Source organism: Leptopilina heterotoma, unplaced genomic scaffold (assembly GCF_015476425.1).
Source record: "Leptopilina heterotoma isolate Lh14 unplaced genomic scaffold, ASM1547642v1 Lhet_509, whole genome shotgun sequence".
Taxonomy (NCBI): Eukaryota; Metazoa; Arthropoda; class Insecta; order Hymenoptera; family Figitidae; genus Leptopilina; species Leptopilina heterotoma.
Genome location: NW_025111109.1, coordinates 29,319 through 43,257, shown reverse-complemented (window position 1 = coordinate 43,257; position 13,939 = coordinate 29,319). Strand labels below are relative to the sequence as shown.

Sequence of the window (13,939 nt, the reverse complement as noted above, 5' to 3'; positions counted from 1 at the left end):
TTAAAGAAAATCTAGAAAAAGACGTGAAGCATTGCTTTGTGCGCGGATTAAGACCCGAAATAGAAATTCGTATGAAAGAAAAACCCACATTCCGAGAGATAGTAAACGACGCGATTGATATAGAAAGGAATTTAAGTGCTAGTTCAGATCTTCGAAAAAGCAAAATTAATGAGGATCATAAAGCTATAAAAATACACTCCTTACAAGATTCTGATTTACCTTGCTCAATTTGTAAGAGACGAAATCATAAAACAGAAAACTGTTTCTTTTCAAAACAACAAAATAAAACATACAGTCCACCAAGACAAACACAAGGATTTTCAAAACCCAATTTTAATAATCAAAATTTCTCAAAAAATAGAAATCCCTTTAACAATGGTAACAATTTTTACAGAAATAAAAATAATAACTCTAACAATTTTATGAATAAACTTTCTAGAAACTTTCAAACTTCACGATACAATAACAATAACGATTATAATAATAATAATTATAATAATAAAAACTATAATAATAATAATAATCAGAGATTTTTCAAAAAAGATATAACTTGCAATTATTGTAAAAAATCAGGTCATTATATTAATGAATGTAAAATTAGACCTCCTAGAAGAGAAGAATCATACAACAAACAACAATATTCTAAACAACAATCACAATCTCAATCACACCATATTCAAAAATCACAAGAACTACAACCTCATTTTTCGGGAAACTTGAATTCAACCCCCAGCAAGGGTGGACTGAGGGTAGAATAAATTTAAAAACACCCGTTTCAAAAGAACAAATTACTTTAAACAATTCGCAAACAAATACAATTCCCTCAATTATTATCTCTGCCGACGGTTTAAAATTTCCAGCTCGAATGATGATAGATACTGGAGCTGGAAGAAATTTATTAAAATTAAAAGCAATTGATCCAAGAATTCCAATTGACACAGAAAATATTTTAAAATTAATCGGAATAAATGATTTACCTCTTTACACTTTAGGGCAAATAAAATTAAATATTTTTGGTCATCAAACAATATTTAATATTATCCCAGATGCAGTCCCAGTAGACGAAGACGGTGTTTTAGGGACAGAATTTTTTCGAGACAATAACGTAAACATTAATTACACTTCAAAATGTTTAGAGATAGATAATAATCTTTATCCTTTTGTTTCTACAAAAATTTTAACAATACCAGCACGAACGATAATAACAACTACAGTTTTTCTTGACGAAACTAATAAAAATGAAGGTTACATACCAAGATTAAATTTAGGTTCAGGAATTTATGCCGGAGACGCAGTAGTAAAAAATTACGACAATAAAACATTTTTAAAATTTGCAAACACTAATGAAACTTCAGTAACTATTTCAATTCCTACAATTAAATTAGAAGATTTTGAAGAAATTAACCCTTATACATCTATCACACAAACTCAAAAATTTGATAACAATGACGTGACTAATAACTTGCTGAATAATTTTTTAATATCAGAAAATTTTTGTACTTTTAATAAAATGACAATTGAAGACAGAATAGAAGAAATAAAACGACTTCTTCGTTTAGACCATTTAAACCAAGACGAATACGATCATGTAGAAAATCTTATAAAAAATAACGCTGACAGATTTCAAATGCCTGGAGAACCTTTAGAAGCAACTAATATTTTAAGACATTCAATACCAACTACAGATGACTGCCCAATATTTTCAAGACAATACCGTTTTTCTCAAATTCACAAAGACGAAATAACTAAACAAGTAAATGAACTTTTAAAAAATAAAATAATTAAACCTTCTCAATCACCTTATAACACACCGGTATGGATCGTACCTAAAAAACCTGACTCAAGCGGAAATTTAAAATGGCGAATGGTATTAGATTTTCGAAAACTAAACGAAAAAACTATAGGTGACTCATATCCATTACCTCATATAAATGATATACTTGACTCAATTTCTTCCGCAAAATACTTTTCTGTTTTCGACCTAGCAACCGGATTTCATCATATAAGAATGAATCCCAATGACTCACACAAGACAGCTTTTTCAACACCTCATGGTCATTATGAATTTGATAGAATGCCATTTGGTTTAAAAACAGCACCCGCGACATTCCAAAGACTTATGGACTTAACATTAACTGGACTAATTGGAACAGAACTTTTTGTTTACCTTGATGACATTGTTATTTACGGAGACACACTCGAAGAACATGAAAGAAAATTTAATAATTTAGCTGAACGACTTAGAAACGCAAATCTTCATTTACAACCAGACAAATGCGAATTCTTACGACCGGAAGTAGGATATTTAGGACACATTATTGATAAAAATGGTGTTCGACCCGATCCAAGGAAAATTATTGCGGTTAAAAATTTTCCTATACCGAAAACAACAAAGAACATTAAACAATTTTTAGGATTAGCAGGATATTATAGAAGATTTATTGAAAATTTTTCTAAAATTGCACATCCACTAAACCAACTTTTAAAAAAGGATACACCTTTTATTTGGTCAGACAAACAACAATTAGCTTTTGACACATTAAAACAACATTTATGCGAAGAACCTCTTTTACAAAGACCAGATTTTTCCCAACCCTTCGTGCTTACAACAGACGCATCAGGTTACGCGATTGGAGGAATACTTTCACAAGGGAAAATAGGAAAAGACAAGCCTATTGCATATGCATCTCGAAGCTTAAGCGATACGGAAAAGAAATATGACACATACGAGAAGGAAGCATTAGCTATTATTTTTTGCGTATCTCATTTTCGACCATATTTATACAGTAGAAAATTTACTTTAGTAACTGATCATAAACCATTAGTATGGTTCCAAAATTCGAAGGATCCTTGTTCACGTGTTTCGCGTTGGAGATTAAAATTAGCAGAATATAACTATGAAGTAGTGTACAAGGCAGGTAAAATGAACGTCAATGCAGACGCTCTTTCAAGAAATCCAATTCCTAACGAAGAAGAATTATTTAGGAATCAAAAGGTGCTCGACGATGATACATTTTTAACATTCGTGGATAATAAAAAATCAAGTGAAAATATTCGCGATAGTGATAATAATACGTCTACATTATTACTCTTATTAACTTCTTTGCTTGACCCAATACTTACGAAAACGCAATGGAAAACCATTCTCACTAGGGCACAACGAAAATTAGAAGAAAGGGGAATTCAAGAAAAACTTACGGAAAACGTAGAAGAAATATTGCAGCCCATTATCAAGAGATCAAGAGGTCGTCCAAAAAAATTAAAAAATAAACTTCCCATACAAGAAGACAAGGTTGGTACCAAAAGAAGAGGAAGGCCGAGGAAAGACAAGAAGCCAATCTCAGAAGCTGAAGAAGAAACTGATCCAGAATACTTCGATGAATTAAGAAGAAATAAACGACTTAAAAAGACAAAGGGGAAGAAGAAAAACAAAATCGTAATTCAAGAAAAACCAAATGAAGACAATGAAAATTACTTTTCATCCACAGAAGATGATAGTTCAGAAGAAGATGACGACATATTCGAAGAATCCCTCGATGAAGAATTTTATGAAGAAGAAAATGAAATCTTTGAAGACGCCATGGATAACGAAGAAATTTTTGAAGAAGAAGAAGAAGATAAAATACAAGAAAGTGAAATTGAAGAAAATAACGAAGACAAAGGGCGTAATCTAAGAAGAAAAGAAGAAATTACTCAAGCACCTCCTATTCAAGAAAAACAATCTACGAGTGATAAAATTTTGATAGAATGTCGTGACCAATTAACAATGCGAAAAGACAATTATTTATATTTTGTAAGTACTAACGGTACCCCTCTCGACAATGGATCTAAAAGTTTAACAAAAAAATCAATTCTACCCAAATTTAATAATTTACAAAAGGGTTTAGTAAAAGAATTTAAAAAGGGAAAATATTATCATTTTGCACTTCCAATTCAAGAAAATGTCAAAGAAAACTTAACTGATACTCTAAATACAATCAAATCATGTTTTAACTCTTTACTTTCAATTAGTGATAAACTAAACATTCGCAGTATTAGTATAGCAAAAACATCTCAAATTAATCACATTCCTTGGGAAGATATTAAAATTTTAATTCAAGATATTTTTTCAAAATCTAAAACAAAATTTATAATTTGTAATGGGATTACGCAATACCCTAACAAAGAAATTAGACAACAGATATTAGAAGAAAATCATTCATCGGCAATCGGAGGCCATAAGGGAGTAACAAAAACTTTAGCTAGAATTCGTCAAAAATACTATTGGGAAAATTTAAAATTAGATATTCAAAAATACATAAACGGATGTTTACAATGTCAATTAAAGAAATTAGTTCGCGTGAAAACTAAAAATCCAATGATTATCACAGACACACCTACAACTGCTTTTGAAAAAATTTCTATGGATATTGTAGGACCTTTTAACCCTCCAACTAAATCTGGCAACACGTACATTTTAACAATTCAAGATAACTTCACAAAATACTCTTTAGCAATCCCTTTACCTAATCATCAAGCTGCTACAATAGCAGACGCATTCGTGAAAAAATTCATTTGCATATTCGGTTCACCTAAAGGCGTACTAACAGACCAGGGAAGAGACTTTTTGAGCAATTTATTAAAAAGATTAGCAAAACGTTTTAGAATTAAACAATTTCGTACAACAGCTTTTCACCCTTAATCTAATGGGTCACTCGAACGTTCGCATCATGTTTTAGCAGAATACTTAAAACAATTTATTGAGAAAAATTCTGAATGGGACGATTGGTTAGAATTAGCAATGTTTTCTTACAATACTAGCATACACGAAGGAACAAAATGCACACCATACGAACTTATCTTTGGAAAATTAGCTCGTGAACCCTCTAGCGAATCTCCTTCTCAAAACGAAAAATTACAAACATACGATGAATATTTAACTACCTTTGTTACACAATTACACGAAATGAGAGCACAAGCAAGGGAAAATTTAATTTCGGCAAAGGAAAAATCGAAATTTTATCATGATAGAAAAATTAATCCCCTAGAAATAAAAAATGGCGACTTTGTATTTTTATTAAACGGAGGAAAAATTAAAAAACTAGAAAACCAATACTCAGGTCCGTATGAAATTTTAGAAATATTAAGAAAAGGTAATGTAAAAATTAACTTTAAGGGAAAACCATTAATAGTTCATATTAATAGATTAAAGAAATCAAAAATTAATTCTTAACTTAACAAATATAAAACAATTATCTAATATAATTTTTTCTCGTTTCAGATCTGAGAAGCAGAACATATATTTTCAACAGGAGTACTAATCATATATTTTTTCTATTTTTCACCAATCCTTATTTAGCAATACCCATTTTCCTCACCTGGGAGGAATGTATTTTGAAAATGATAATTACCGATAAATTTATCTTTTCTGAGATACACATGAAATACAAACTCATATTTAAAACTAATTCATATTTACAAATGATTATGGGATTTAATATTCTTTAAAAATTATTTACAAAGTCATTTTCTGTATGAAAAATACCTTCCTCCAGATTTCCACGGATATATTATAAATAAAAGATTAAAATTTTTATCAAACTAAAATTTTTTAAATTTACAATTTCTACAGTAAAACAAAGTAAAGAAAGAAATAAATAAATAAATAAAAATAATTACAAAATTTCTAAAAAAATAATGCTGCAAAACTAAAAATTAATAACAAGAATAAATGTTTTTAATTTATTGATGTTCTTATCTACAAGTAGCAAGAGACTCAATTATTAAATAAATTTTGAAGTTGATAAAACGATTTTATAAAGAAAAACATAATACATGGATTTAGTAAATTCCTTTAGTAAAAACAAATCCATTTATTATGTCAATTTATTCTTTATATCTTACTAGAAGAAGATTCTTAGAAATAAATCCCTCATATATAAAATAACATATAAAAGACAATTAAATATTCAAAGTAATAAATTAGAAGAAAAGACACTTTTATTAAATTCTTTTAACTTTCCAAATAACCTAACAAAATCTTTAATAATTAATTATATACCAGAATTTCCAAAACTTTCAAATACAATATTTAAACAATATAAATATATTTTTTTTTCTCCTTTTAAACTATTCTTCGAAAAGCATTGATTATAAAAAAATGGTTCCAGAAAACCAAACTTTTAATGAAAGCGAAACATTAGCTCCTATTAGATCAGCTTTTCAAGACAGACTATATAACGAACTAATACGACATATATGTTGTAGAAAAATCACAACCAAAAACACATTTATCAAACAACAAGGGTTAATATATTGCGAAGATTGTTATCCGCTATTCGACAATGAATTAGAGATGAGACAAGACGATCATTTAATAGCATGTGCAAATATAAGCCTAGATTGCTTTAGATGCAAAGAAGTATTATACAAAGTAGTAAGAAGATCATTATTTTGTAAACAATGTTACATCGAATTAAGGGCAATACTACAAGATATAGTTTGGGAAGAAAACAATTTATTCTCAATTTAACATTAGATAAACAAAAATAATAATAAGTACATATTAAATAAATAACAAAACAAAAAATATATATACATAAAGGATAATTAATTAAAGTCATAAACTCACTATTCTTTACGAATAATCTTATAATAGTGACTTTATGAAAAAAAAAAGATGGAAAAAATTATATATAAACTTTCTATTTTTTTAAAAATCTTTTCTATAATTTAATAAATATTTTAACAAGAAATATGAACAATTAATTTTAAATAAATCTTACTCAATCACTGTGAAGCAATTGTGCTCTATGAGTTATTAACAGATAGTATTTAACGATTTGATTTCAATACTTAGTTCCCTACGACTAATAATAAAAATAATGTATAAAATATAAAAAAAATTATGTTCAATCATTTAATGTAAACTATGTACATTGAACAATTATATTATTGTAAGACTCGATCTAATACGATCTAATAACAAATAATAGACCACGAATAATTTTAACTTTTTGCAAAATATTAACAAATAATCATGTACTATGAATAATTAAATTTTTTTTAACAAATAATATTCTACGAATAATTTAAAAATATTAACAAATATTATTAAACAAATTATTTTTAATTAACAATTACTAAACAACTTTATTTTACATAAAATATTTTTTCAAAAATTGTTCTATGATTTAAAAAAAAAAAAAAAAAAAAAAAATTTTTTTTCTCAAAAAAAATTTGTTCTACGATTTAAACTAAATTCTACGATTTATACAAAATTTTTTTTTTCAAAAAAAATTTTTGTTCTACGATTTAAACAAAATTTTTCTTTTAATACAAAATGTTTTCAAAAATTTTTCTACGATTCAAACAAAATTTTTTCTTTTTCTACGATTATTGTTCTACGATTTAAACAAAATTTTTCTTTTATACAAAATTTTTCAAAAATTGTTCTACGATTTATACAAAATTTTTCTATGACTTACTCAAAACTTTTTCAATTAACAAATAATGTTAAAACGATTTTACTCAATAATGTTAAACAAACATATTGTACTACGATTTACTAAAATATTTTGTTCTTCACAATGAACACTAGAATAATGTTTTCTTGGAATTCTTTTTCTACGATTCTACGATTTAAAAGAAAGTTAATCTTATGTATTACGATATCGAGAATTTTAGACAAATCTTCTGCCGAAGCTTCAATCGCAAATTTTCAATTGTGCGATTGAATTAAGAGGGGAGGTGTCACATGCCACGTGTGTGACCTCTAAGTAACCTTAGACCAGACCTGTTACCAAGCAAACTTGACAAACACCCATCGATGAGCAATCTTTTTACAACCCTATTACGTCGATACACGGATGTGATCTGGGTATATAAGGCCCTAAATTTGGATCCAAAAGTCAGTATCTAGTCAGCATCCAGTCAGTATCTAATTTAAATCAAACCGATCGACATCATCTCTGTACCAGTAGTCAGTGCGAATCTATACTCGTTACCTACGATTATCCCAGTCTAAGTAATACCCATCTCGTGTGTGACCGAGCCATTGTCAAACCTCCAAGCAGTAAAAATTGGAAAGGCGGTGCATCTGAACTGACTGTGGACGCACGAGCGGAGAACGGGTTTTCAGCTTCACAAAGAAGCAATAAAGGTAATTAACTAAATCTTTTCATCATATTCTTTCGATACAATTTCTATATCTAATAAACGCTTATTTGTTAACGGTGTTTATTGGAACTGGTCTTCTCTCGGCAACATACAAATAAAGAACTTCAAGAAATCATTATATACTATTTTATAATAAATTTCATTTTAACTAATTCTTAACTTTTATTCATTGATTCTTTTTCCTCATTCCCAAATAAGATTTCTTCGGAATTTCTTATTTAAAACGAGGATAACAAATGTTAAGAGGTAAGTTACTTTTCACGTAACATAAAATTAAACAATATTTATCTTTTATACAATACCTGCTAAAAATATAGTAGGTTCTATGTCTGCAACAAGATTTTTTATCGATTGCTATCAAGAAAACTGTTTTCTAATTTTCGAAAAAATAATTTTAAAGCTAAAATCATATTCTGTATAGAGACCTGACAAATTTATTGTGGATTCAGTTCCTGCAACCAAATTAGAATTATTTAAAAACATTTTTCTGAATTATTAGAAAAGGTTACACAATAAAGATCTTCAATAGTGACCGGAAAAGTAAACCTTCGGACGTTTAAAATTATTTGCTTATAATTATTTTATAGTAGTACGAGAAACAAAATAAGCATAGATAACAAAATTTTGATATAAGTTACCTTGACAAATTTCCTTAATGTAATCTGCAACATGAATATTAAAATTTAAAAAAAATTTACTGTTAGGATTACAGAAAATTCAATTTTAGATCGAATTTAAATATTAAAATGCAGAAACGTATAATTTTTAACTTCAAAATTATATTTTTAAAATTGAATAATTTACATTACGCACCAAATATATTTGAGTCGTCTTCACTTCCTGTAACAATATCTGATGGACAAAAGTTTAAAAATGTTAATATTAAAGAGCCTAGCGGAGTAAGCATGCAAAATCTGCCCCCGCTTAAAAAAGTTTGAAATTCTTGTTACATGTTGGCAGCATTAAAATAAAATTTTTCACCAAATACTTTTTCAAAAAATGCTTTTTTGTAAGAGTTATGGAGGGGGAAAAGATAATAAAAAATTTGTTTTTTCTGGAAAACCACTAAAATGGTTAAGATACTACTTTAGAATTTTTACAGAAAATTCTCCTAAATGTATACTTTTAAAAAATATTTTTGTTAATTTTTTAATTGGGTACCACATAGTGAAAAAAATTAAAATCCTAGGTGGTGCATCATTCCGGTTGAAGCACAATGTATCCAGTAACTGATTATTTTTCAATTTGCTTGAAACTTTGTAATTATGTGTTTCTGGGATCACTCATTACGAATGTAATGTTAGATTTTCAAAATTCAAAATAACGGATCCAATATAGCGGACGACTTTTTGAAAAATTCATTGTATTCGCTTTAAACTTGTCACACGGAGGTTTTGGGGTCGCTGATTTTAAATTTAAAAGATCTAACTTTACATCCGTAATGAGTGACCCAAGAAACACATAATTACTAAATTTCAAGCAAATTTAAAAATAATCAGTTACTAAATACATTATGCTTCAGCCGGAATGATGCGCCATCTAGGATTTTAATTTTTTTCAATATGTGGTACCCATTTAAAAAATTTAACAAAAATATTTCTTCAAAGTACACATTTTGAATAATTTTCTGTAAAAATTCCAAAGTAGTATCTACAAATTAAGACCAAAAAAATTTTTTGTGAAAATTCAAAAAAAAAATTTGGTTTTTTGTGGGATAAATTTTTTGAAATTTTTTTAAAATTCCTCTTATTAATTTATAAAACACGTATATTCAAATTTTTTTGAGCGGGGCAGATTTTACATGCTTACTCCGCTAGGCCCTTTGTAAAAAAATTGTTTACACTGAAGATAAAAAATAGTAAATAACTTTAAAAGAGAACAAATTTATGCCAATAAAATGGTTGTCAGTCTTCAGTACAATTATTTTAAAAATAATCTGCATTACACATTGAATATTGGATAACTTTCTTAATAATTTGTTTTTTAACTATTACTGAAGAGCCAGAAAATGGAACCTTTGCTGATATGAAAAATCTGTATTTTTTAAAATTTAAAGTTATGAAAGTAATTTATATTTACATCGCAATCATCTTGTATCACTAACAAGATTGAAAATTTTTGTGATGGGTAAAGAAAATTATTCTTTATTGTAAAATTTTGTAATGCAGGTTTTATCAGACAGACCTTCTTTTAAGATTATTTAAAAAGAAGAATTTATATTTAAGTATAAATAGTCTAAACTCAAGTAAAAAAGTCAAAATAGTATCTGGATACAACTGAATCTTTTTTCTGAACTACAAACATGCATAATATGCAATGAATAGTTGTAATTTTTTATAAATGTAGAATTGTAAAGTTAAGTGTTTACTAACGTAATTAATATTATTATTCATACCGTAGAGGGTAAAAAGTAGGGAAGGGTAAATTATTTCTCAAGAAACAGGAATTGTTAAAATGAAATACAGTGCAGCGTAGGCGCAAATTTAACTATTCCTGTTTCTCAAGAGGAATTTTATCCTTCCATACTTTGCTCTCTACGGTATAAAGAGCCTCAATATGTATAACAGAAAACAATATTTAAAGCTTTTATACTGCACCTGGAGAAAACAATGTAGGTTCTATATCTGCAACAAGATTTTGTAACTCTTGCGATCAAGAAAATTATTTTCTAATTTTAGAATAAATAATTTCAACCTTAAATAATATTATATTATATACACATATCTGACAAATTTATAGAGACATAAACTCCTATAAGAAAATTAAAAAAATAATTATTTTAAAATTTATTTTCGAATGATTAGAAAAGGTTGCCCAATAGAGATCTTCATTAATAGCACAGGACCACAAAATTTTTTTCGGGAAAATATACATTGATAGCACCATGTGTTCTATACGTATTTTGACGCGCTGAATCCAAATATGGGTCTATTTTTGCCCCAACACATCACAGTTTCGAGATAAATTAAAATTTCTCCAAAAAAGAGACATTTTTACCATTATTTTCGAACATTTATAAAGAGACAAAATTTTCTGATAATTTTGTTTACATCTGTTGAAAATTTCATGTTTGTTTGTGAGAATTGACACCTGTAAATGTGTATAATATCTAGAAATTACTAAATAAATTAATGGAAAGAATCGTTAAGTAGATGGTTACTTCCATTTATATAAAGTTACTATGTAATTAAATATACTTGAAGTTTTTGTATCTATGAACAAAATGTTTAACTTTAATTAGAACTGATAGTAATATCAGATCTCGTAGTATTTAAAACCTGTGAAGTAAGTCATTAATATATTGAATATATTTTATTTATTTACTTGCACTATTTGTAACATTAAATACATATTTAGAGAACAATGAAGGGTTAATTCTTACAAATAAACCTGAAATTTCTGACAAATATGAAGAAAATTATGAGAAAAACTTGTATCCCTATATATATTTTTTTATTTTTGATCTATTTTTTGGAGAAATTTTAATTTATCTCGAAACTGTGACGTGTTGGGGCAAAAGTAGACCCAGATTTGGATTCAGCGCGTCAAAATACGTATAGAACACATGGTGCTATCAATGTATATTTTCCCGAAAAAAATTTTGTGGTCCTGTGTAGTCGGAAAAACAATCCTTTGGAATTTTACATGAATGAATATTTAATATTTCTTTTTGTTTAACATGATTTATTTAAATATTATTCTTTAAATCATTAGTTTTGACGTTTTAAACCTTTGGAATATTTAAAATTATTTGCTTATAATTACTTTATACTAGCTCCAGAAAGAAGATAAGATTTCATAAAAAATTTCAATCTAACCTACCTTGACAATTGTTTTTTATGTAATCTGTAACTCGTTAATGTGATTATTAAATTTTTTATTTACGACTTACTGTTAGGGTAGTTAAGTTAAATTTTAAAATAAAATGACATATTATATTTAAGGCCAAAGATTTTCAATAATTAAATAAGTAAGATGACGTACCAAACAAACTTGAGGCATCTTTACTTCCTGTAACAATATTTGCTAGACAAGTGTTTAAAAAGTTAAATATTAAATTTGTAAAACAATTATTTATACTAAACATTAAAAATAGTAATTAACTTTTAAAAAAGGTCAAATTTGTGTATATAAAATGGTTGTTTTTCTTCAGTACATTTATTTAAAAAAGTGCATGAGACATTGAATATTAGATAACTTTCTTATTCTAAATAGAACCTTTGCTGATATGGAAAACGTGTATTTATTACAATTTACAGTTATCAACGGAATTTATTTCTAGTGAAACTTTGTATTGTAGGTTTCTACCTCATTTTAACATTCAATATTTTTCTGTAATGATTTTCTACCAAAAGGATACAAAGCTGTTTAAAAAATATTTAAGATGGCGAGCACTATAAAAATGATAAATGTTATCATTTCTGTAATGCTTACGTGGCATCAAGCATCACGCAATACGTGGCAACAAAATGAGTCATGTTAGACGTGGCAGATTTACAACAAATATGTAAAATTAATGTAACCTAGAAAGAATATTTTTCTACATAAGAAATTAAAACATGAAAATTAGTAATTAAGAGTTGAAAACAGTAGCGCTTTCAAAAGAAAGAAAATTTAGAAAATATTTTTAATATTAAAATATGTCACACAAGACAAATATAATTCTAGAAAACTAAAATTGACATATTTTACCTCATTTTTTAGAAATTATTTAAAACATATGATCCTTAATAGATGTAGCTATGCAGAGAACATAATTATATACCATATATGCAATTATAATACCTTCTTCAAAAATTTATATTGTGAAAAGCAACGGAGTTTTAAATTTGATCAAAAATAAAAAAAGTATTTTTTAAAAACTTAATAAATGTTTTGTTTAAAATATTTTAATTTTATAGTTATATACTTTTGCATTAGAATATATGAAATAATATTAAAATAAGTTTTCTTACCATAATAATCTTGCAGTCCACTTTCCTGTTAATGGTCGAATGTGAAAAACTCTTTTCGTATATAATGCTTTCATATGACTCTTGAAACTATCGCCTCGTGCTATCATAAAAAAGCAGATAGAAAAATTTTATGATTTTTCTAAAGATAGTAATTATACATAACTAAGGTTTTAAAACTTTTCATGAAAGTTTTGAAACTTTTGAGAAAATTAATATAAAAAATAATACTTGGATAAATTATAATTTCTCATTTTTGTGACATTTTCGACATCAAGTTAAGACAATTTACCTATTCAATCAATTATAATTTCACCCTCTTTATATATCGTTGATGTCATCTCTAGAAATTATAGTAAATATTTTAAAGAAAAATGTTAAAGTTTTACACAATATATTATCAACGAATTTCGTGATGGCGAGAGTGCTGACAACTTTGTCAATTAATGTAGACTTTTTAATGTTGCACAGTGGGCGAGAAAGTAGGCAAAAGCGACCAAAACTCACAATTTAATTGAATTTGCTTAAAACTCGTAACCCGGGGGTTTTCGGAGTCGCTGATTACGAATACAATATTAGTTTTTCAAAATGGCGGATACAATATAGCCGACGCCAATGTTAAGAATTCATTTAATTCACTTGAAAATCATTACTCGGGGGTTTTTGGGATCGCTGATTACGAGTTTGATGTCTGCTTTATAAGTATCTGCTGATGCTAACGACCGTTATCGTCAAAAATCGTCATTCTGGACGCCTGGTGGGGGCTATGGGAGTTACTTTCTTTGGCGATAGAGTGGGGATAATTTAGCATAAGCGGAGGGTTAAAATTG

At 27.4% G+C, this 13,939-nt stretch overlaps 1 protein-coding gene across 8 annotated transcripts in view; it reads right to left on the bottom strand.

The window, feature by feature from the left end:
- Window positions 1-12,372, bottom strand: part of LOC122507656 — a 59,890-nt gene extending 47,518 nt beyond the window's left edge. For 2 of the 8 annotated variants that reach the window (XM_043620487.1, XM_043620488.1), the window contains exons 1-7: window positions 12,142-12,372; window positions 11,980-12,003; window positions 10,755-10,781; window positions 8,971-8,997; window positions 8,796-8,819; window positions 8,583-8,609; window positions 8,460-8,486 (exon numbers count right to left, since the gene is read on the bottom strand). In XM_043620487.1, the coding sequence (XP_043476422.1) occupies window positions 8,460-8,486; window positions 8,583-8,609; window positions 8,796-8,819; window positions 8,971-8,997; window positions 10,755-10,781; window positions 11,980-12,003; window positions 12,142-12,244 (259 nt within the window). In that variant the 5' untranslated portion in view covers window positions 12,245-12,372. Of the gene's footprint in view, window positions 1-8,459; window positions 8,487-8,582; window positions 8,610-8,795; window positions 8,820-8,970; window positions 9,010-10,754; window positions 10,782-11,979; window positions 12,004-12,141 lie in introns of all 8 variants that reach the window. The other 6 variants (XM_043620484.1, XM_043620483.1, XM_043620486.1 and 3 more) reach the window with 6 other exon arrangements.
- Between the last annotated feature and the right edge of the window lie 1,567 nt (window positions 12,373-13,939).